The sequence below is a fragment of the Megalops cyprinoides genome, chromosome 15 (genome assembly GCF_013368585.1).
Source record: "Megalops cyprinoides isolate fMegCyp1 chromosome 15, fMegCyp1.pri, whole genome shotgun sequence".
Lineage (NCBI taxonomy): Eukaryota > Metazoa > Chordata > Actinopteri > Elopiformes > Megalopidae > Megalops > Megalops cyprinoides.
The window spans coordinates 22270009-22295131 of NC_050597.1; the positions used below are offsets into that span (position 1 = coordinate 22270009).

Genomic DNA, 25123 nt, shown 5'->3' on the forward strand with positions numbered 1-25123 from the left:
TGCATCCAAGTGGAATCAAAGCTATAAGAACCTATAAGTACCTCCTACCCTCGTAGATTTATACTATATAAAAATATAGCAATGGGACTATAAAGCTACCATTAACCAGATCTGTACAGATTCAGCACACACCTAAACATGTATACAATATTTAGGGCTTCAGGGGCATGAGGGTATCCTCCACCTGCACTCACCTTGTCAAGCTCCTGCAGGTACAGCAGGGCTGTATCACAGGCCCTCAGGTAGCAGGCCAGGCACTCCTCCTCCCGCTCACACAGACGGACGCGGGAAGCAGCCGACACGGCCTGGTGGTCCAGGGACAGACCTGGGGGGGGGGGGGGGGGGTGAGAATAGGACAGAGGTGTGTCTGACTGGGAGCGGTGCATTTCCGTACTGCTAAGGCCTCTCTTATCTAACACTGGATAAGGTTTGATGTTTCCCCTTATCTACTGATCTTATTTATTTCTTCCTAGTTCCCAACACCTTGTCATCTTTAAAAGCTGTAAGATCTGCAGCTCTCACAGGAGGAGGGCAAAGGACGTCTCGCATGAAAAGACAGGCTGTCAGCTCACACTGGGAGCAGCTCTTCCCTGAAGAGCCCCATGGGGTTTAATGCCCATCATGTGTTATTATCAGACACTCCCATTGATCTGTAACAATACTATTATGTCCTGATACTACATAATGGGAGCATCGCCATGAAAGCAGTGCCCCTTATCTTTATAAAATTCATTTCCACAGGAAATTGATCAAACATTCACAGTTGGAATGGGATTAGACGGAACCATAACTCTAAGAGACTTTTTCATTTTTCCACAGAACATTTTGGCAGAGAAATAAACAGTTGGCCACCAGCTTTCTTGGAGCAATCCCTCATTTTCTAAAATGCAATTCTTTCTCAGATATTTGACACTATGATCAAAACAAATCAACAATTACATGAGCATCTATTTAGAGATTTAATAATCTCTAACGCTCAGTCTGCCAGCATTAGCCACTACTCTCATTAACACTTTTATTGGTTATTGAGTTGAACTAATCTATTTACCTCCAGCTTTACCTTTCTAATTGACTCTACAGTGGGACCAATATATCTATAGTGAAGAGACTGGGAGACAGTTTTAAACAGTAAAGAAGAAAGGGGGAGACAATCTCCCAGAAGTCTCCTCCCAGCGTATGGCAGTTTTTCGTGGCGTCAGGGGAGAAGGGCTCTGACAGATGGCCGGATGGGGAAGTTACTGACACAAAAATGAATGGAAAGACCTCCCAGTCTGCAGAAGAGGGGGCAAGAAAAGGACCAGAGGCCAGCTTTAATCTAATAGGATGCAGTTATTCATTAATAAGGCCTGCTCTGGTCTCCAGCATGTTTTGACCTCCAAATAACACCATCAACATTTCTTCAAAACATGGTCATTTACAATTTTTTTAATTAATACCCTAACAAACCTCAGCTTTCAGATGTGGAATCACTATCCTCCACGGCTTTATACCTTGCCTGGCCAACCATTGAAATCTGGTCATGTGTTGCTTCTAATATTGTTGACTCCGTATGGTTTTTCACTTGTGTTGTATTGTACCTCACTTGTAAGTCGCTTTGGATAAAAGCGTCTGCGAAATGAATAAATTCAAATGTAAATGTAAATGGTTTCTATGTCTAGACTTCACTTCCTGGAGTCTCATACATGATTGGGAGCTTCAGTCAGTTTAGTTTATTCAAAGAACAAAAAAAATCAGTCTTTACAAAATGTCTATGACGCCTATAATGTGACATAAAACAGTCAAACGTCTCTGTGTCACACCGGGAAAGGGAAGTATGAGAAGATGGAAGAAAATGAGCATTCTGCCGTTTCCCTAGATCTTTTCCTCTGTCCTTCTGCAGCCCCCCCCCCATCCTCACTCGCGCCAGCCAAATGAGCCAGGATGACATCATCACATCAACAGCCAGGAAGCACTGAGTGTAATCACCAAAGCCAGCTGAACGCTGTTTTTCAGAGGCAATTACCCTGATACACACCAGACCGCTCTGACATACGGCCCGGGCCAGCCCTCGCCACTGGGCAGCGCCATAACTCCACCACATGGCAGTAAGGTGCCACAGGCACTCAGTGTCAACGCCAACGTGCTCACCCACGCTCCCATAATCCTCCTTTCCTGCTTTGTTAGCTGATCCCGGGCCACCTCATCCAACACTCTTCAGCTTTTCCCAACTCCCATCACCGGTCCAAAATGACACCCCCACCTCCTTCATGCAAAACGGCCCTGGCACTCAACGTCAGTTTCATATGTATATAAAAGTCATGAGAAGAGTGATTGTTTTAATCTGAGTGCAGGCGGAGTTATCAAACATATCACTAAGTTTGAACACATTCCTCTAAACGGTCTGCAGCTCACTCCCAAGATGCTGGTAAAATTCCATTCCTTATTTAAGTTTTCGTTCCTGACTGACAAATGACATGCACGCCAGCTCCTTTTCAAAATCTTTCTAGACAAAAATGACTTCTACGGAAAAGTTTGCAAGCAACTACAGTGACACTATATTTAGCATATTTCCTCCAGACGTCCATGTTGCGTAACTTAACTTTATTTTAGATATCTAAGAGGGCACCACTCATAAGGGCTCTGGTCTGCTCACACTAATAGACTTGCCAGACACTTCAGAACTACAGTAGAGCACATGGATGGACCATACTTTTTGTCAACAAATGAACACATTCAACACACATGCCATGCTAAAAATAGCTCTTGTTCTATTCCATTCTGTTGAATTTTTAAACACATATACATTTTTGATGAGGTAAAGGGGAATGAACAATGCGTGACGTCTGACTGTTGTCAAAACAGCAAATGGTGACTTATTTGATTGCCCTTCTACAGTATTGTACATGCAGAGGGGTGATTCTACAGTTCCTGCAGTTTGGAAGCAGAGATGATCTACATCATTTTCAGAACCTCTAAACACATTTCCATGACCTACAAGTAAAATACACATATGGTGCATGTGCATGTCTAAAAATAAACTCATCAGCATTGACGTGTCAGGAGGAGAAGCAGTGAATCAATTTTAGATATCAAGTGCCAAGATAAGGTTGATTTAATAGTCGTCACAATCAATCTATGATTTCTGGATATCTCGCTCATCTTTTCAAGGAGTGGAAATGATTCAACTGACATACGGCATACACTGCGACACTGTTGCCCATGCAACTTGAATGGATACACTTCTGTTCTTGTGTGCTGGAAGTCGCACTGGATAAGAACATCTGGTAAATGAATGCAATGTAATATAATATGTCCTTAACCATTGCACCCACGTTACATAAACATACACTACAAAACACTGTTTATCTGATTACAGGTTCAGTTGTTCTTGTACAATGCACATTAATGTTACCTATATATAAGTGGATTCTCATAGGAGAGCTGCAAATTGCGCTCCTTTCTCATGGGATTTGAACCTTTGACTCTTTAGGATTCGAACCCATGGCCTATCTGGTCATGTGGCAGCTGCTTATCCTGCACCCCACTGCAATGCACACCAGCCTCTGTTCTGTGCTGTAAAGCACGATTTAAACAGACAAAGAACCACCTCTGATACAAGCTAATATACTAAATCAAATAAGGAATTGCTCAGGGTACATTTTATTCAGTGATTACAATTAAAAGACCTTGGCTGACCTAATTTTCTAATCCATACATGGACATGTAATTCTATGCTTGTAATAACTCTTTCTGTACGGTTCAGACCTCTGATCTCTGCGCTAACTGAATACTTAATATAGGAATTACTGGGTCGGACTCTCACCACAGTAGTTTGATTTGGTCCAGGTTTTTCTGGCACCAACAACCAAACAGCTATTTTTCTTTTGCAGCAAACTAGTGAGCATACTATTGGAATCAGAAGATGACGCAGGACCAGAATTAGCTTCATCAGAAAGATCAGTGTGACCCTGAAGTTTACTTGGTTGACACAAACCTGCTGTGCTACAGTCCTATTTTATGTCTTATTAACTTCCAATGTCAAACCTGAATATTACACCCTTCCCTATAAACTAATGCATCCTGCAAGAGAATCTCACAATATTTTAAAGAATTTATTGAAGTGATGTAAATTCTTTGTACCCTATTCTTTATTGGTCTCTTATTTTGCATTAAGCTTTTTTAATCAGAATTGCTAGCCTACAAATGTGCTAGAGTGGCTCTTTAAAAAGGCACTGCAGAGGATGAGATCGGTGCATGATTGAATTCACACATACCTTTGATGACAAAGGCCTCGGCCAGCAGCCGCAGGTGGTAGAGTGGCTGTTCATCCCGGGTCAGGTCATCTATGCCCACCCTGGCACACATGCCTTGAGCGTCACGGTAACGGCCCTGGACATAGTGCAGCTTGGCCATCAGGAGAAGGGCCTCATTTACGTACCTCGGCTGTTGAGATAAAACAGCACACACAAGCATGAAAGATGTCTGCGCTCCACCCACAAGTGACAAATAGCTCTGCCCAAAGGGGAGAAACATCCCTGCCCTCATGGTAGAAATGGACACAAGCTCTGCACAAGAGGTGAGAAACAAGTGAAAACTCAGCCCAGAGGTGAGATACAGGTGTGAGCTCAACCCAGAGGTGAGATGCAGGTCCCATAGGGTAGAAACAGGAGAAGTCAGCTTTGCCCCAGGTGAGCAAAAGGCATGAACTCCACCCAAAGGCGAGAAACGCAGATTCAGACTGACCCCCAGACGGCCCCTGTTCAGGATGCTGTTGAGGTGGGCCTTGGCTTTGGCCAGTTTGGGCTGGTCCGTCTCCACCAGTGGCGTGGAGCTGTGCAGGAGAGGCAGGTTTTCTAGCAGACACTCCTCCAAAAGGGCCTCTGCCAGCAGCAGGTTCCCATAGTCATCTGGAAATAGGGGGGGGGGGGGGCAGAAGGATGGGAGTTGGGGGGGGGGGGGGTTGTGAAACAAGGCAAGAGAGAAAGGAGACAAGGTCAAGGGAGAAAGACGAGATTGGATGAGCAGGGGGGAGGAAAGAGGAAGAGCAGAGCACAGAATGAGGGGGCAGGGCGGGCAGTTTCAGGAAGGGGGGGGGGTCAAGAAATGGATACGAGACAGGGGTCAGCTGCTGCTGCAGCCAAAGTAAACCACAGTCCCAGACTCCCATCGTTATATCAATACCCTCAGACCTGCGCAGTCTGGCCAAAAAAGTCCACATTTCAAAGCAGTGAAAAAGGAAGTTGCTGCTCTCCCTATCCACCCCCTCCCTCTCAGTCTCCCTCTGTGTTTACGGCTCAGTTGTATACAGTTCTCGGTTCTCAATGAGATTCTTCCTGTTTGGTGCGGCGCCCATCTCTCCATACAGCTGGCTCACTCTTGATGTTCAGCCCCTTTTCGGTTCTCCTTTACTCACTCTGTTTTTCTGCTTCTGTGCGGGCATCTGTCAGGTCACCGCTGTAGGTCATGTGTTCAGCAGTCTCGCTGTCTCACTTCAAAGCCATCCCTGAGACTGACAGCTATAAACCGACATGAGATACTCAGGACCCAGTGGGAAAAGGAAAGTACCACCTTCATGGTCTGAATGGTGATGAAACCTGGCCTTGTGGAAGCAGCTGGGTGGCCTCATGGCTCTGCTCTTTTGTGACCACCCTTCGGCAGCCTCTGTCCCTCTCCGAGCAGCCTCTCTCTCCCCCTCTATACCAGCATCCATCTCGGGGTTTCAGCTGACTTCCACTGGTCATCGCTCTGCAGTCTTATCTCACAGCCCCCCTGCCATCCGTAGCCCCGACGGCAAAGGCCTGTTAGCACTCAAGAGCCGTATCAATCTGAGATTTAATGCAACAGAAAACCTCTGTGGTGGGCATGTTTGTCTGGGTCACACAATGCACTCACAAAACGTGTTCCCAAAATAACATGAATGACTTCTTACTTCACAATATTATTATTATTATTATTATTATGGCAGATACTCTTATTCAGAGTAATGCAGTCATGGTATGATGCATACAGCTAGTAGCACATCACTGATAAGGCATCAAGACAAACAAACAGGCAAGATAAGCAAACAACCGATTATAATCTCTTTAGTCCTGAAGGCTAGCCCTACCACATGTTGAAATGTTGACTCTGGCCTGACATACTGTGTCTAGCCTATTATGAGGTAAACCACATTAGGCTGCAAGACAGCTATTGCTTCATGGCTCTTTGAGACTTTATTTTAATATACTACCAGTTGGTGGACATCAGTTGGACCAAGCTAGATATTGTTGAGATAAATAGGAGGAAACTGTTTGCAAGAGTGCTTCCTCTTTTCTGTTTCATGCAATGTGAAAATAGCTGCACCTGTTCCCTGCAATTTGGAACAGCACAGGCTGGCTGTTGGTGACTTTTAGTCATTAATTCACATTATGAATGAAATATAAAAATCATTATAGCTCAAATTCTGTTTCACAATGATTTTATGTGCAGGAGAAAGAAAGGCAAGACTCTCATCATCAATGTCAATGTCACCCATTTAATCATTTGTTCATTTTCAGCCGAATATCATTAAATATTGAAAACATTTATTTGTATAAAAAACGTGCACTGAATTTCACTAAATTAAGTGGGACAGGGCTCATCACTACAGCTGCTGCATTTCTCTTGCTGGATTTTTAGCTGCTTTCTAGTTTCCAAGGCCACTGTTTAAAGACCACCCTGGTGTGACTGTCATGCTGTGAATGGGTAGCAGCTCCGCTTGCACCTGCAGCCCTGTGGAGCTCTGACTCTCTGGAGTTAGCATTAAATTTTATCAATTATTTCTAGGCCAGAACAAGATGTTATTGCCCTTCCTCCTCTGTGAACCTGACTGCACTGGAGTGCCCTCTAATGAGTGAGGAGTGCCTGATATATAAGCGGCACATTCATTCTGTCAGGCTGGTCTGAGAGCTGAACGTTATTCATTTTCTAGCCCATATCTGGAGCAGGACACTGGTCTAACACATGCCTAATAATGCAACCCCTCCTCCCTAACCATGTAAAACTCAAAATGGGGAACTAATTCAGGGACCTCCTAGTGACTATATCCTATATACCAATAATTACAACAAAGAGTGGGTGTGATACCACACCCACTCTTTGTTGTGTAGCCTATTGCCTGGGTTTTTACACATAGATTCCAGCAATGCAGGTGCAGGGGAGGTATGTCCTGGTCACATGACCTTCCTGGTTGCTTATTGACACAATAACACTGAAACTCAAGGCTGACAGGAGTGACCTTACTCATGTTTACTTTGCTAGGCCAATACAGTACCTTTGCTAAACTCCATGAGAGAAAGAGAGAGAGACGGAGAGCAGATGGATTGAAATACAGGGAAATATACCTGGTGACGAATTACAGCAAAGCTTATGTCTGCTGTGCTTGTTTATATAAATTCCCAGTGACATTCTACAGTACATGATTCAGTGACAGGTGTGGAAAAAGTGGAGTCCCTTGGGTGACATCACTGAGCAGATGTAACTCCGTTTGTGGTCTGTCTCGATCTATGTTTACACTGACAAGCAGGAGTGGAGCCCAATTAAGAGTCTGTTTGCAACTGATTGGCCAATGCCAAGACATGTCTGTGCTAGGAATAGAAATAATTAAAGTATGTTCAAATCCCTGGGGAAAGATTACATTTCCACCAATAGGTTTTCTCTAGGTCTTAGGGGAATGGTTAGGACACGGGGTCCAAAACTGGGAGGCCAAGGACCCCCTGGGAGCACCCCCAGAGAGTCTCCAGGGGTCCAAGGCAAAGATGAATGTTTCATTGGCAAACTGCCGATGAGGCAATGCTGAACAACTGAACTCAACTCCACTTCTCTTCCACACTCTCTTTCACTGACACAAGGTTTAAATGCCCTTACTGTATGGGATACATTTGTAAACGTAAAACAGTCAGTGTAAATAAACTGTGTCATCACTGAAATGATGAAATAGCACTGCACTTCTGTAACATGCAATGCTACAACTTTAGGCACTGATGCTTTCTGTAGAATGAATCTTTTAATTTATTTCCTAACTGCTAATGCTACACTAATATTTTTTTCCTTTATATTTAAGTATAAATGATACTGGATATTGTCCATGTAAGCACTGAATTTGTTGTGCTTGCCGTAACTATTTGCATAACCATGGAGGATTGCAAAGTGGCGCGAGCCAAAAATAAAGATAATGATATCTAAAGTTTGGTAACCTCTGCTAAGTGGGATTTGTTGTTGTAAGGGATACCAGTTCCAAGCATTTGAAGCTTGGGATCTTGTCCTTACATTTGCGTCAGAACAAGACGAAAAAAGAACGTCCTACAAAACATAATATAAAAAAACTGTGCAGGTCAATGTCCCCAAACAACTAGTTTATCCATAAGCAGAAATGGTCAATGTTGAACGCAAGGCGGACACATGATTCATGACTTTATGGAAAACACAATTCTGTCATGCGGGTATGAATAAAACAGCGAACGCAGAATAACGTTCACTTCAAAAACATACGCGACACTATCCTACGGACAGAGTGTGCGAAAGTTTGTAAAGCACTTTCACTGAGCTAGACAACCTCACCGTTTGTAAACTTCTTCCAAATGAAGTTTAAAGTTCTCGAAGCAGGAGCAAATGACTTGAGTTTACTTTGAAAGTACAAAGTTCAGTTTATGCGGAACTGCAGTTGTGCCGTTTTAAGTCGTCTGCCTGCAAAGCTTTACATTATTATAGGACAGACAGAACACCAGGGACGCTTTCGGCGTGTTTAAATCACTCACCATCCTCGTGGATACGCGTGGACACCAGTTGCTCCACGAGCGTGGGTATCTTGTCCCACTGGCACTCAGCGCGACAGCGTTCGATCTCTGCTTCCAGCCGATACTGCGAGAAGGATATCCTCGCTGCCATCCTCGGTCTATCCCGGGAACCGTACTCCCCGGACACCACAGGAGTCACTGCGGACTGACAAGTAATACAGAAAAATTAAATGCTCACTGAGCATGTGCGACAGGGTGCGCGAACAGTACAGTCAACCTGGGAATTTTACTGTCTGAGTCTGCGACACGTGCTTCTGCAATAAAAGAAGACGCGTGAAACCTATTATCCAGATCGTCATTCTTGTTGGTGTATTACTGGAGGCGTTCCTTTGTTTAAACGTGAAAAGTGGATTTTCATGCCATCCTCAAATGGAAGTTCCTAAGATCTTTCCAAAACGCGCTAAGTATATTAAACTGTGCATCAGAGTATCATGCATGAATACAGGAATATAAAATATATATCCATTTTTGAGTTGCACATGTTTCACCTCTCTAGTTTGATTTAATTTAATTTATCCTTAATTTTTCCAGTAATTTTCCACTGATTTAAAATCTCCATTACAAGACAAACATGGCAGCATAGCTACAATGATAAGCATAATTACATACGTAATGGACAAATTCAATGATACAAAAAGTATCCACAAAACCACCACGAAGATGATACAGTGAGCAAATACGCGCGAAACGTGCAACGAACAGCAAGTCTATATCAGATTATTTATTGATCCGAGGTTACAACGGATTATTGCTTGACTTCTTTACACCAAAATGCACTGCATTCAGCATTCAACTGAGTATCGCACAAGTTGTACAAGTGCGTAATGTTATTCGTTTTTACAGCTTGTTGGTTTACATCTACATTTATATTTTGTCATTGAGCAAACGCTTTTATCCAGAGGGACTTACAAAGTGCATAGAAGGAAGTGGCATGTACATACAGAACACTCCTGTCCAAATTCAAACATGCATCATCAGCAGACTGTGCCCATATTAGTGCGTATGCTGTGATGCCAGAATAGAGGGCATGATTGGGACATGCTACTACAAAGGGGAAGGAGACACCCAGGCATCCTTTAGTCGGGGAACAGAGTGGCCTGGCTGGTGTGTAGAGTGGGTCTGATGATGTATTGAAGATAAAGAGGATGCCATTGCCCTTGTTGCCCTGTAGGCTATCACAAGTGTTTTGAAACGGATGCAAGCTATTACCGGTACCCAGCAAAGGGAGATCAGCTGGGTTCTGAATGAGCTGCAGGGTTCTGATCACACATATAGAAAGGTCAGCAAGGAGGGAGTTGCACTAGTCTAAATGGGAAAGGACCAGGAGCTGGGCTGAGTAGGTGATGAGGAAGGGGTAGATTCTTCTGAATTTGTTTAAGAAGAACCTGCACACTTTATTGATGACTGCTAATTTGATTTTCAAATCACTATGATCTGTTTGGGGGCAAACAGTTTTAAAATGCAACAGATTTTGAATGATCACAACCACTATGAAGGATGTGTCAAAGAGTGGCCCATGAATAGGGGAGGTTGGGCCATTCTGTATGAAATGGGACCCAAGACCCATTATCCTCTTAGATTCAAATAGGACTTCACTAGGAACTTGGTATTTAATAAGTGCTTACAACTGTTTGGTTTCTGTGATTGTTTTAGTGTCGCCAACTCTGCACTTAAGCTTATCACACTTATCTTTACAGTCTCTGTATCCATTAACGTGGATAGCAGTGTACTGAAGTGGTAAGGAGCGGGGCTTTTAAACCAAAGGCATCTGGCTTCATTCCTGTGTGTTGGGGAGGGTGGTACCTTTGTTATTCCCATGGGGAAGGGACCTGCCTCAGTAGCTATCCAAATGTGTAACTGCAGATAACATTGAAAAAAATGATAATGGAAGTTGTTCTGGAGAAGAGTATCTGCTAAGAAGAATGCATTGTTATGCACTGTAAATTTTCTTTTCCAAAGTTAAAACTATGTCTGAGTGCCATGGTTTGTCTGTTGGATGAACACTTGCTTATGGAGCTCTCTTAGCAATGCTCCCATGACATGCATTTTTGCCATGAGATGTGGAAAAGAAATGCCACTCTGGTGCTAAATATTCTTCATGGCGGCACAAATTTGAAAACAACCTACAACTGAACGACTATTCAAGTAGCTTGGAATATAAGTTTGCCTGTGTGGCCACTTTTGGTCTAGAAAAGCGAGGTTTTGAGGACATTGTATGCTATATCACAGTGGAATATGATGGAAAAGGTTTTCCAGAACATATCAGATGTAAGTGAGCTTCAACCACCCAACTGTACCTCAGTTATTTTCATGTGTAAGTGTTGATGATATTCTTGTGATATGCGAGACCCAAGTGTTGATAAATGCAGACCGCTTAACATCAACAGAGAGACTTACCATATGCCTGAGGAGGACACAGGTAAAGATTCACACAAGTTAGGCCTGCAACATGAGTGCTCTCTGGAATCCATTAAGTGTAATTGTACAGGGCATTGGTAATTATATTTCATTTGTTGAATAACCTTGATAACCAACCCCATCATCATTAGGACAATAACTCTACAGCTACAAGAGGTCTGAATGGAGCCTGTATGGAGCCTACAAGAATGATGTTTGCAGATTCTCATATCAAAATTGCAAAAAATCTAAAGCAATACTTTTAAAATATTCATAATTAGATTTTTGACAGAAGAAAATGAATACATGTAAATGCTCAACAAACCATAAAGGCCACAACTGTATCAAAACACACCAAGAGCTTTAATATGAACGAGATTGTGACTGCATTTTATATAAAATTATAATTTCTTAAAGGTAAATACCTGCATAGGCATAAAATGGCAAAAGACAAATTAATTAATTAATTACCTGTATATTCAAAGATTGCATGATATCAGTTCGGAATCTTGCCAATGTGCAAATTTCCACATTACAAATGTATGAACCAACACTCATTCATTCGTTCTGTCAATCAACCTGTAGGGTAGAGCTTGACAGTAAAGCCCAGTTTCACACTGGCAAAGGAAAATTATGTATGGAATAGCCTGCCAGGTTTTGTAGTGGAGTCGGAGACTCTTGGACCATTCCATGCCCAGTTGGATACATTTATAGTTTCGCTCTTGGTGTCCCATCTTAATTTGTCTCAAATATGTTTTATTTGCATTACTGTTACCTTTTTTAGACTGGTTATAGAGCACAGTTGGTGCAACATAAATATACTTTATTATCATTATTATATAAGGTATAGACCATATGACAAGGCACAACAGGCTGAATGGCCTGTTCCAGTCATTATTGCATTCTTGCATTTTATATCATTTTGATTATAACACAGAGATCATGAAGCATTTTAAAGTTAAGATCATGTTTTTGTTGCTATAACTAAAATGTTTCCATGCTAAGAGCACAAAGATAGCGCTATGACAATACATCTCATGACATAAAAAAGTATCCACTTTTAATTGGAGATTCCTCTGAAATAGCGTGCTTGTGTATTGCACAGAGCAATTGTAAGAAAGTTCAAAATATAAAGTAAAGGTAAGCTCGCTACCCTTCAGGATTTTATTTTGATCCTGTCCCTTCCAAACAGAGTGGGTGTGTGTGTGATTATTTTTAATGACAGGAATAAGAAACACTTGTCCTGGCCCACCTTAGTTTTTTCCCATACATTTTTTCCAGCCTCAATGGCTTAACTGGATCAATTATGGGGATTAGTTCAAATTAGGTTAAATTATGCAAGTCAGACAGCCCAGTACATCATGACATGGAAAACCAATAAAATCTTGATTCGGAACACCAACAGTAACTTTCACATTGTGGTACACAAAGGAAGAGCTGGCAACCATTCTTATGTAGGTTACCTGTATGCTTCACTAATCCACTGACAAAAATAATAAACTCAGATACAAATGTTGCTATTGATCCTAAGACAAACTCATACATAGAAAAAAATATGCGCAACATGGAGAGATCACACACGTTGCAATGAAATTGTCTGTAGATCCCAGAGGTATCTGGAATACTAACGTCATGACAGAATATTCTCATCTGAAATAGTCACAACATCGCCTCTCAGTGGATAGGCAGAGAACAACAGAAACGCTGGCTGAGTTAAAGTCAATAGATTTGCGTGATACGTCCAAGCTGGTGTACGTGCAAGCAGGAAGATGTAGGTCAGTCTTCAATCTCCTAAACTAATATTTGATTCATGTATCACAGCTGTTTCAACACTTAGCCAAAAGCTACCAAATTCTACAAACTTCTAATTAACTGATAACATGAAACAAGAACGCGATAGCAATGACTTCCATTCTCAGCTTTCTGTAGGACAGTCCTTATTAGTTTTCACAGACTTATTGTTCATTTTTTGACAAAAGCAGGAGAAATTATGTGGGTAACAATTATAAAATATTAGATGGCCATCTTTAAGCTTAAGAATGAAGTCAACTAGTCTTACAATAAGCTTTCTGATTTGCAATTTAGGTGAACCAAAACAGCGATACGTACAACCGCAACTGATCGATAAATTGGTGTTAAATTGATGCATCTACTTGTACTAGCTATACTTCATAGTTTACAGTCGTAGAGGCATCATACAAACAACTTAAATATGCTATTTGGGTGACTTCTCACTTGTGTAGTTTCAGTGTGCTGGGACACTAATTATAGCTATTAGCTACTGCTATACACAACAAGCTATTTACTTCCTCTAATGACAAATTTATGATTTCTTTACTAAAACGTACGATAACGTTTGCTACTTTGTTTAAATGCTATCTAGCTAGCGAGCCAACCGGAGTTGGTCTAATTAACGTTAGCTACAATATTATCAAGCTAAACAGCTAATCTGCTACAGAAAGTAACAGTAAATGAAACCTCCAGTCTTCGGAAAAGGGCTTTGGGCGCAAAATTTTCCTTGCTACGGTTAGACATTTAGTGAGTTGGCAAATGGGAGCGCTCTCCACTTTTGTGGGCGCCCTAAATTATGCTCGGGTTCCCATTTTCTGAGAAGACTAGTAACAGCCAGAACGAGCTCGACGTGGATTATTGACAGTGGCAGAGCGGAGGGAGGGCACCGATGCCGTCAGGAAGCTATAATCCAATCAAAACTCATACGTCTTCTGCGGTGAAAGGTTACTACGGCAAGCGTCAATGGCCAATAGAGAAAGAGAAAAGGCGACTACTTGTTTTTATGCCCAACGTTGCACAAGAGTTCACACTTCAGTTCACTTTCTTCAAAGTAGGTAAGTGAGATAAGGATGGTTTAGTCAATTTTCTGAAAACATCACTTGTTCATTGAAATGGAAAAGCGCTGGCCTTTTGAGTAACAAGAAATCTAGTGAGATAGTGATATTTCAATTCTGTCTCTAGACTAGCCACTCTATCTAGTCTAGACTGTAATGAGACAGCTGCCGCGTCGCGTGCCCTCGATTAGCTACTAGCTAATGGAGGCGACAGTGTAGCTGGCAGCAAATTACCCACCCACCTGTGGTAGTTAAGTTAACGCTTGATAGGTGGTGATCAGTGATGTTCCTGCAATCGACAGCGTTACAGTATTGTCGATGTTTGTTTTTTCTTTTAGCTAGCTATTTGGGTTGTTAGCTGATTCTCATTGCCATGTTAATAGAACTACAGCTTTTATTACTAACGTTATCAGATTGGTATTAATAGTAGTGGTAGTAGCAGTAGTCGTCGTGGTAGTATTACTATTTACTATTTATATAAATTAATGATTTATTGATAGTAACACTATTTAAATACCCCAAAGAGGTATGCCTTGATTTCCTTATCATAAATAGCGGAATGCGTGTGTCTGTGCTAATTAATGTTAGCGAAGTTATTCTCGGGGAAATACTAGGTAAGGTTAACTTAGTACTGGTTAAACTGACGTGCCATCACAAGCTTACATGAAATAACGTCAGTCAGCGAGCTTGCTGTACGACACGGACTTACATCCTAAACCGTTAATTAACGGTACTCTATTATCGGTATCTAAACACTATTATTTATCAAAAATGTAGACGCAATCAAGGTTTGCAGCATGGTTCTGCTACCTGTTCTTCTCCTTTACCACTGCTAGTAACCTCATCATCTTGTTTGACGATGTTGGCTATACACACGAATCATACCATACTGTGAAGCCCATCAATTAATCATTAATAGACAAGCGCTGTTATTATAGGACCACAGTGTAACAGAAACATTGAAAGAGTGGCATTTTGCCACTGAGGAATGTGTTTGCCTCTCCCCGCAGTCTGTGATCTCACAGTGTGTGTGTTTGTGTGTTGGCAGATACAGTAGTGTTGCCCACACGTGCCCGTCTCACCCGGTCAGCACATACCGCGTGGGAATGCTGTGGAAAGGGAGCACCGGATGGAGCCTGACGTGGGGATGGCTGCTTCTGGTCACCTGTCTGCTGTCCGCTCGCGTACTGCAGGCCCACGGCCATCCAGAGGTGGCAGAGGGTCACCGGCCTAACGTACGCCTGGACAAGAACATGGTCCAGGATAAGGAGTGAGTGCTGTGAAGTTCAGTTTCATGTTCAGTAAGGAATCATACTGACATTCAGTGTAGCAACATGGTATAATCACATGTTTGAGAACCACCAGTGATTTCTCAGTATGTACAGCATAGCCCTGAGCAAGAATCAGCATGGCTAACCTGGGCGTTCCTGCTTAATACTATTGCAACAGTGTTTTTCAACAGCTGGTGAGTTAACATGTGGGTCCAGTGGCTGCACGATGGTATGAGTCATTCTCTCCCAGCCAAGGAGTAGGCTGCCGAAAGGGCTTATCATTTTTCCAGTTAGGTTGGGAATACTGAGCCAGTCAGGACGTGTCAGTCTTTCTTTAGCCTTGCCATTGCTGTGCTTGAGAGCCTTATTGGGCATACACACATGCAGTAGCCTTGTCCTCTGTCCCACAACAGCCACATCATGGAGCATCTGGAGGGAGTAATCGACAAGCCAGAGGCAGACATGTCTCCCCACGAGCTGCAGCTGCACTATTTCAAAATGCATGACTATGACGGCAACAACCTGCTGGACGGGCTGGAGCTGGCCACTGCCATAACACATGTCCACAAAGAGGTACACACACACAAGCATTCGCTGTATACATATATATACACAAAATTTAACCTCAGAATCTTCCGGTTATGCTTTGATCAATGTGCATTATCTGCCCATGTTTTAGATCAACAAAATTTAAAAGTGAAACCATCTTTTACACTCGTACATGCTTCATCTTCAAACAACTGAAAGCATGTTTTCATGGCTACTGTTTACAAAGAAAGGGTATAAGTAGAGGTAAAGAGATTTCATCTTAAGTGATTATTGAGGAAATGATTTGTTGTAAGAGCTTTTTGGCATCTTTATGTGCAGAACAGTCTCTGATGAGGGTCCTGTCCCCGAGCTCAGTGTAAACTGAAATACCTTAATTTTAATCACCAGGAGCGAGGAGAGGACAGCCAGCCCATGAAAGAGGAAGACCTCATCAGCTTGATAGACGATGTCCTGAGAGACGACGACAAAAACAACGATGGCTACATCGATTACGCAGAGTTCGCAAAGTCGCTCGAGTAAAGGAATGGGACTGAGCAACTGTGAATGGACATTCAGAGGTGAAGCATTTCACTGCACATAACCATCCACCCTCTTCTTTAAACAACAGCAAGAAGCAAGCAGCATTAATTAACTGGAGCTAGCGTTAAGTCATTTTGACTATCTCAGTGGAGCTACACTAGCTCTACTACCAGCATCAACATGTAATTGAAATACACACGTAGAAACTGCCGAACATGTCTACTGTACGCAATAAAACACTGTAGAAATGTACTGTAAATCAATACTGGTGGTAGTAATTAGTCAATAATTGCTTTGCAATAACTAATCTGGAAATCGTGGTTACTCTACATCAGTTTTCCATCATCAGTATTTCTCAATCTTTTCAATCATTGGAGTTAATGATATAGATATATAGATAATGTTTCTGAGCCTGTCCATGAACAGGATGAAGTAAGGTCAGCTCATAGTTCTGCTCTTGTCAGCGTGTAAATGAAGCTGATAACAAACTATTCATGCACAAAGAAAACATATTAGAAACAATCTAGGAAAAAATGGCCAACTCCACTCCCTGTTAACTCGGGTGAGGAGTGAAACTGCCGTACAAAGAGGTGTTGCAGTGTCAGACAGAGGGCAGACAGGTGCACGAGACTCACCCGGTCATGCAGTCTCACCTCATACACCTGTACTGCAGGTGAGTTTTTTCATAGGATGCCGAGGGACGAATCACGACTTGCAAAGCAGCTAAGGTGTGTGAATGATGCAAACTCTAAACTCAGTAGTCTACCCACATTCACTGTTATTGTCATTATTGTGCGCAAAGGACTTGTGGGTCTGTATTGTAGTGACAGATGTGAGATTAGACTACAGTACTAACCATGAATTATACACAAACCTTCTGTAGACATCCCTACAAAAAGAATAACAAGAGCATGGGGCAGATACTTGCTGCCTCCACACTGACCCCTGCTGGGGAATCCAGGGAGAGAAAAACAAGCCAGGCAGGCAAGCGATCGCACAGGTGGTTGCTGGCACCTGTGGTCATAGGAACGACTTTGAGAGATACTGATCCGGGGCTTTCCTACTTCAGCAGTGACTGAATGTGAATCATGAATGTCCACTTTGTGCATTATGGTTTTTGACTGGGTTAACTTGAGCAACATTAATAGCAAGACCACTGTTAAAGAATTCCCCCTTTCTTCAGCAGACCTATCCAGATTCCTATACTGCTTCAATTTCAGTAATAATGTTTAATGTATATTTTAGTACCAAATATAAATTCATAGCTGTAAAATGGCTACATATCACTATATAAGAGTTCAGGGTCTGTGCAATAAGGCCGCTTGAGAATATTCAATCCATTTGTAAAATGAATTGTTTTCTAAAGGTTAACCAAAACACTTTTTGTTACGACAAATTATATTTTGAAATAGTTTCATTTTAATTGTTTTGTGAAACCTGGGATGTTGAAAACAGATGTCTCGTTCTCAGACTGCATCAGACGGTGATATTGGTAAAGTGAAGCGACAGTGTTTTGCGTCTAATTTACAACTGAAATAAAAGAAATAAATAATGCAATCCCCCCTCCTGTCTTTGAGTTCAGTTCCAAAGCTTTCCAAAGAATCTGCATCCATCTAACATTCTACAAACCACATGTGCTTTGAATATGGGAAAAAAGACCTAGAAGGAAAAAAAGATGAAGAAAAAACAGTACAGATGAACCATGTTAATATTACAGTACATATGAAATTGGAGACAAAGTGTGGTGTGTGGCATTAGCATCATACAAAAAGTGAGAATGAAACATTTGTATTTGACCTATATTCAATACCTGTATTCAACCATTATAATTGTATGCAGTGAATGTACCTTTATTAACTCTACCAGTTTTTCCCTCACTCAGGCAGTGCTCACAGGATCAGTGACAAAATGAAGAGCTTTACCTGTTGTCAGGTATTCAGGCAAAAGTGAAGACTGCTCTCCTCTCACTTTAAGTGTCATTGTGGCCTTTTGAGAAAACTACGTCACATCCAGCATTTCTGTTTCATTCATTTTACATGGAAACTTACAGTAAGCTAAGCAAGAAATAAACAGGAGCACCTGAGCAGAAAGGGGATATTTACCAGGGTAGTAGGTCACACAGATGTTTCAAGCATTTCTAAAGCTTTGTTCTCTCTAGTGGTCATGGAGCAGTTTGAGAAAGTAGAACGCTTGTACTGGAATTTAATAAATTGCTAGCTTGTCACTGATTTTTCCCCCCCTGTCGGCCTGTGTGCTAGGTATTAGATTAACCTGATTGCATATCTAGGTCTGAGGTCTCAGCTGTATCGTTTCAACCTTGTAAGCTTCAGCTTTCAGTTCACAGCTGTCTGTGTGAGAGCACAGCTACAAAATTGGTCCAGTGAAGCTGTAGACAAAAGAGAACCACTGAGGCAACTGAAATGGTTGACTTATACCCCTCCCTCTCCTCCAGCCCCCCCTCCCTCCCTCCCTCCCTCCCTCCAGTCCCACTCTTTTAACCATGAGACAGCCAGATGTGTTCAGGCCTAGCTCCAGTGAGGAGCTGGTTCCAGCCCAGTCATGGAGGCGAGGGAGAGAATGGGGGTGGGCAGGCTGGGCATGGGTGATGCGATGGTCCGCAGCTGGTTGTACCAGTCTTCATGTTGGCGCGGTGGTGGAGCAGGCACGGTGGGGCAGGGGAACTGGCTGCCAGGGCCTGGGTGAGAGTATCCACCGGGGGACAGCACAGACGAGAGGCGGGGGATGTGAGCAAGGGAGTGGGGGTATTGGTATTGTCGCCCCACCCCGTTCGCTGGCACACACATCCCGCCCATCAGGCCCCCGCAGCCTGGTAGCACCCCCACTGGCAAGGCCTTCTGGGATGCCCTTTCCTGTTTCCGCTGCTTGGCTCGCCGGTTCTGGAACCACACCTGGTTGGCATGTTGTTAGTATTGTAAAAAAAAAAAAAAAAAAAGAAAATTTGTCTCAATACTTGGTTGTCACTTAATTAAATATAGCCACACAAACAAGTAAATTTTTACAATGTCCAGTGTGTGCTGAGCAGACATGCTGTCAGGAGGGCAGTGGAAGCAAGATCTCCCTTGCTAACATGAATAAAATGGGAAAGAAGTTTTTATTGGAGTTATGGCGAGTACTATAAATGTTTACAAACATAAAGTCTGTTGATATCTTCGTAATATCCCCTTTCTGAGTGTATGCAATGGCATATTCCTCGAGCTGGCAATGCCTTCATTTAAAATTTGAAACCAAAGTATAAGCGTTTGCATTTTTCATAAGGTCTGTGTTGTACATTCTCAGAATCGAAAATTCAGTACAGTATAGTACAGTACAGTTTGATAACGATAACGGTAATTGTTTCTATTCTAAAAGCCCGTGACTCCTCACCTGTATGCGTGCCTCATTTAGCTTGGTAACCCGCGCCAGCTCCTCACGACAGTAAATGTCAGGATAGTGATTCTGGCCGAACGCAACCTCCAGGTGTTCCAGCTGTTCATGGCTGAAGGTGGTGCGGTGGCGCCTGCGCGCTGGGGACGGATAGTGTCCTGCTGTGTGCGCGCCGAAGCCGAGGCCTGAGCTGAGTGCAGCTGCTTTTTTAGGAGGGCCTTCAAGGTCTGGACTCGAGAAAGAAGTGGGCTGTGATTGAAAGCGTGAATAAAGCTAAACATTTGCCTTAACTTTTCTTTCTCAGAAAGGATCGGTTCTGGCAGATATGTTTTTAATTACGTCTTCTTGTTCACGTGTCTCAGGTTACCTGCAATTTGACACAATGTAGTGGGTAACGTGGAAAACGAGAAGTGCTCTGTTTGCTTTCTCTTGTCTCCGTGCCTGTGTGGTAAGTGCGTGTGTAACTCGCCGAGGATGGTTCATTAAGAACCTGAAGCTCTTGGATTAAATGAACTTTACCAGTCCCAAGCCCGACAGGGAACCAAATCACCACCGGGCTTTATCGACACAATTCAATATCGTGAGAAAGGTATAGAAGAGCCAAAAGGATTGAGTTCAGATTAGACCAACAATAGCGCACGAAGTGAGTAATTTGTCAAATTGGTTGACTTGCCTTATCCCCTGCTGGCAGACGAGGAGACATGAGATTTTAAAAATAGGTTCAGCTGTACGTGCCTAATTTTTGATTGATAAAGCGGAAACGGAACTGGTTAAAAATACTTTGTAAGATAAATACTAATTCAGTGGAATTAGTCCTACACATCATTTGCGACCGTATACCTGTCAAATAGACTTAAACTCTTCAACTGCAAAAATATTACGTTTCACACCTGAGATTCTTAATTTCAATGCATTGCATGAGTGTGTGTGTGTGTGTGTGTGTGTGTGTGTGTGTGTGGTCTGCACTTTAATTTATAAGCCCCCAGTCAAAGTAAACTATACTATTACCACCTAGATGTAATTACTTATTACGAAACCTCAAATACATGCCGCTCCATACAAATTACATTCAGTATGAAAACTGTGGAAACCCCAAATAATCAACTTTGACATGCCATCTGGTATACAATAAACGTATTTCTTATTCCATGGGCCAATTAGCGTGCGCTGTTTTGTGTAAGTTTAGCCTACGGGTGTGCTAGGGTTCCGCCATCCTTGATTGTGTTGCAATAAACTTTGTAGTACAATAGCTAATTAGTCTGATTTCCAGCATGAAAATGTTTTCATTTCCTATTTATCTATTTAAGTCTCGTTCTTCCTTTAAAAACACTGTAACGCAGAGGAATATGGTATGTTTTGTTAAATTATGCCTAATTCCTTAAAATGGAGTAATAGAAAATGTTTTATTAATACAATTATAGATTTAAACATATTTGCTTTAATGGCAATAGTGTATTCTTAATTGCATAACTCAATTTAAAACAGTGTCCTAAATCCTAAATTCATTTTAGTATCATATTTTAGAAATAATAGTTTAGCTCGCACCTCTGAAATCTTTTGATCGTTCCCGAATGTTATTTAAAGACACAAAATTATGTTGCTCTGCTGGAATGCAAGAAATAAACAATAATGGTCATGACCATAATCATAAATTTAATGATAAAAACAATACTAATCTTTTCATTTGCAATCGTGTGATTGTCCTGAATTTATTTTATTTGAATCCAGATGTCTTATTGAAGTAACTTCGAACGCTCACCTTCGCTGGAGCTGACGGTGGCTATGTCGGAGTAGAGATCAGGGTACTGTTGCTGACACTTTCCCGTGTCCCCCGTCACAACTGTCCGTTGGGCCATGAAGGCGGTCTGGAGTAAGGGTCGACCTGCGCTGCTGTCCCTCTCTAGCTAGACCCTACCTTTTGAACCGCAGACCATCGTGACATCACGTGCCAGTCACACCCATTCTCACTACCGCCCACCTGTATGGGCAGACAAGGTAGCAGAATCTTAGCCAACAGGTTAACAGCGTTGTAAAATGTATTTACGGGGAACTTCACGCCAAAAAGAGCGACCTACATGAAGATATAGAATTTGGATTTCCTGTGCTCAAGGTCCAAATAAATGGGATGAAAATTTCAGAACACAAAAGTAGCATTCAGGTACTCAAGATTACAAACGGCTGCCATATTAGCAACAGTGAAGATAGTGTCTGTTTTGTGACTTGTTCATGAAAAAAAAAACAGTCCATTGGATCAACAGTCCTATATGTGGTTCAGTGAATAGCAGAAATTTGTCTGATATTGCAGAGCCTGGTTAATTGCATTTGGGACAGATTGTCAGTATTAACTATGGTTACAGCTTTGTGTTTTGAATGTTTGAGTAGTACTTGCAGATGATATTTGAGGTTGCGAGCAACTGAGAAGTAATCACTTCTTTCTGATCTTATGGTGTTCTGTTTCCCGCTGTGATCGATGGGTCCCGGGAAGAGTCTTTTTTCTGTGACAGCTCCCAAACAATTTGCTCTAATTTGATTGCTTATGCCACATCCCATTTTCTGTCATCACTTGCCATCCAGTTCTGTCATTGTAACACACACAACACTTCTTTCTCAATCTTTCTCAAGATTGAAGGCTGACTTCATACCTTATTGGCATGACTTACAAAGCAGGACTGCAAATGGGAAATATATAATGTAATAATCTGCATAGCTCCTATTTTACACCTTTTCCATTTTACAGCACCTTTACATTACAAGATTCAGCACTACAATTACAGTGCTGAATCTTAAACCAGTGCACCACACAGCAATGAGTGACTTACTGATATAAGTAGTGGTATAACAATAAGTTTAAAGAGAGAAGGAGAAGAACAAAGACTTAGAGGAAAAAGGGCTACAAATAAAAGTAAAAAAAAACAGTATTACTAGTACTACCACTATTCAGAGGAATTAATAATAGAAAATAAGGAACAGACCCCCCACCTCCCCCTCTCTCTGTGGAAATATAATTTTATCTTTCCAAGTATTTTAAATTTTCTCACCTTTCTTTATTTCCGGTCTGAATCACCCATGTTGTTCAGTGGTGTTTGTGGCATTTTAAAACACTCTGAATGTTAGTATTTTACTTGCAGGAAGAAAGAAAGGAAAAGACAAAAATCACTTGTCACTGATTAAACAGTCTTCTCCAGAAATAACCAAAAATCCCTAGCATAGTCACAGCCACACAGATCAGATCTGGTCAGTCCAAAGGTCTCCAGGTTTAATTGAGCAAACAATTTATAATGTACACCAGGGGGCGATATATCACACAGGGAGGTAGCATTTCCCATTGGTCTGAGCACAGCATGTTACACAAGGAAAAAGTTCAGACTTGTTGCTCCTGTATCTGCCAGCAGATGGCGATCACTCAATGTGAGTAGGAGCACAGCAGGAAGGGAGAGAGACATCAGGGAAAAGTCTGCTTGTAAGGCCTCATGTTTTCTAAAACAAATGTGATGCAGTAGAAGCCGACAAGGCAGAGTGTCTGTGTGCACAGACTCTGTCAGTGGGAACAGTCCCCAATACTTCTCTCTTTGTCTTGCTCGGCCATATCCCCTTACAGGGAGCAGTTACAGGGACATATGGTAAGTCCGTATGGTGTCACAGATTGCACAAGGTGCAGAGTGTACCAGCATTCCCACAGTGCTGATGGAAATCTAAGGCCATAGCTATGCAGACGAGTGGGCAGAGAGAGCTGGTGATGCCGGAGTCAAGGCCTTCACTTTTTACTATGGGGTTCGTTACAGAACACCCAAAGCTAACAGCTCAAGGGAATATGCATACGCACTCACATATTATGTGTCACACGGTTGACTGTCACTGGTTCAGTGCCAAGTAGAGACATTGCCGCTGTATCCCAGAGCTAGTTGCTTTACCTCAGCTGGGCAATAGAGCATTACAAAATGTGTACAATAAGTCGTTCTGGGTGAGAGACTTCACTAAGGAAATAGTTGGTAGATGGCAACATTAACCCTAGATCCTATCGTCTGTAATGTAAAGCTGACAAGAATCCCATTTAAAACTTGAAACATATTCTAAGTGTGCAAAGAGAAAAGGCATGACTCATTTGATAGATAGTGTGTGTGTGTGTGTTAGAAGGAGAGGGCATATTTGTGGATGAGTGTTTTATTGGTGTTTTATTAATCAGGACTGTGCAAGTTTTTTTTTTTGTTTAATCAGTGGCTTAATTAGTAATTAAACTTGTCGTGTTCCTCTGTCCAGATGGTGTTTTATTGTGAAATTCATCAGTGCTGTGGAGTTTGGTGGGTGTACATCCACACAGAGCGACCTCACCCCTGCTGGCCTTTCTCTCAGTGAGTCACGCTGGAATTCTCTGTGCCCGGGAATGGGGGAGTGCTTGTGGAGGGTTCCCGCTTTTAACCCCTCTGCAACCTCGTCCCTGCTGTGAGTGAGTAACTGCTGACTCAACTCAAATCTCCACTTTCTCTCCAAAATTGTTCAATGGGTCATTTCCTCCCAGCTCCGCAATCACCTGCTGGCCTATAAAACTTGAGCCATTTCAGTGCTGATTTGGAGTATAACATCATGGGAACGGTCTCTGCTTGAGTCATACACAACCCCCTTGACTCTTCTGATTCCAGGTTCTCTTAGCAATTTGCCCTTGCTTGAGCTCTGTTTTTTGCAGGGAACCGCATTGTTGTTCTTAAAATCTCAGGAAAGCATGACTGCCTTGTTGTACTGCAATCCATTAGTTAAAGTCTTACCCAACAAACAGCAGTTTGTCATATTTGATAGTCTGACTATGTTTTCAATGGTGTGCATTAAGGTACTGTTTTGGGTTCCCTATGGTTTTGTACTTATATGCCCCTCCCTGGGAAAATGCACCATGCTTTTGGGTTGAAGTTTTTATTTTAGCATTACACCCAGTGTTAATGTGACCTCTTCTGGTTGTGAAGAGATTTTCTGGGATGTTACAAGCTGCATGCATGAAACCCCCCATAAACTGAACTTTAACAAGAGCTGGAATTTTTCATCTAGAATTTGAGGCCATCAGTTTCAATGTCTCACAGCAAGTCTGTTACTTGGGAGTTATCTTTGATTATACATCGGGGCCACTCAGACCCTGTTTATTTTAGCCTTGCACAACCTCAGAACCTGTTTATTATAGCCTTGCATAGCCTATTGATTCAGCTGATCATTGTCTACATTGACTCAATGGATCTTCCTTTCCCAGTTCTGAGGCTGTCAGTGGAAATGGAATGGAAATTAATTAGGAGACATAATGAAATAATGTATAATGTTAGCAAGGCTTCCTCTGTTTGCATAACATGCCCATATGGACACCCTCATCTTAAAGCTGATTGTGAAA

General features: G+C 42.2%; 3 protein-coding genes across 4 annotated transcripts in view; 1 reads left to right on the forward strand and 2 right to left on the reverse strand.

Annotated features, from left to right (window-relative positions):
* ttc7a (tetratricopeptide repeat domain 7A) overlaps positions 1 to 8893 on the reverse strand; it is a 68340-nt gene extending 59447 nt beyond the window's left edge. Inside the window, exons 1-4 of the mRNA XM_036546599.1 lie at positions 8754 to 8893; positions 4723 to 4886; positions 4254 to 4422; positions 195 to 325 (exon numbers count right to left, since the gene is read on the reverse strand). Coding sequence (XP_036402492.1) covers positions 195 to 325; positions 4254 to 4422; positions 4723 to 4886; positions 8754 to 8883 — 594 coding nt within the window. The 5' untranslated portion in view covers positions 8884 to 8893. The remainder of the gene's footprint in view (positions 1 to 194; positions 326 to 4253; positions 4423 to 4722; positions 4887 to 8753) is intronic.
* A 5068-nt stretch (positions 8894 to 13961) lies between these two features.
* On the forward strand, positions 13962 to 17936 carry mcfd2 (multiple coagulation factor deficiency 2, ER cargo receptor complex subunit). 2 transcript variants are annotated; one of them, XM_036546799.1, is made up of 4 exons: positions 13962 to 14031; positions 15084 to 15305; positions 15720 to 15879; positions 16243 to 17936. In XM_036546799.1, exons 2-4 carry the CDS (start codon positions 15142 to 15144, stop codon positions 16372 to 16374), a joined length of 456 nt encoding a protein of 151 aa, XP_036402692.1. In that variant the 5' UTR covers positions 13962 to 14031; positions 15084 to 15141; the 3' UTR covers positions 16375 to 17936. The 2 variants fall into 2 exon arrangements, with proteins under 2 accessions (XP_036402692.1, XP_036402691.1); XM_036546798.1 differs by having other exon boundaries at positions 13968 to 14035.
* Positions 17937 to 18899: 963 nt separating this feature from the next.
* Positions 18900 to 20584, reverse strand: prop1 (PROP paired-like homeobox 1). Its single transcript, XM_036547268.1, has 3 exons — positions 20578 to 20584; positions 19759 to 19985; positions 18900 to 19283 (listed from the first exon to the last, which is right to left on the reverse strand). Exons 1-3 carry the CDS (start codon positions 20582 to 20584, stop codon positions 18900 to 18902), a joined length of 618 nt encoding a protein of 205 aa, XP_036403161.1.
* Positions 20585 to 25123: the final 4539 nt, after the last annotated feature.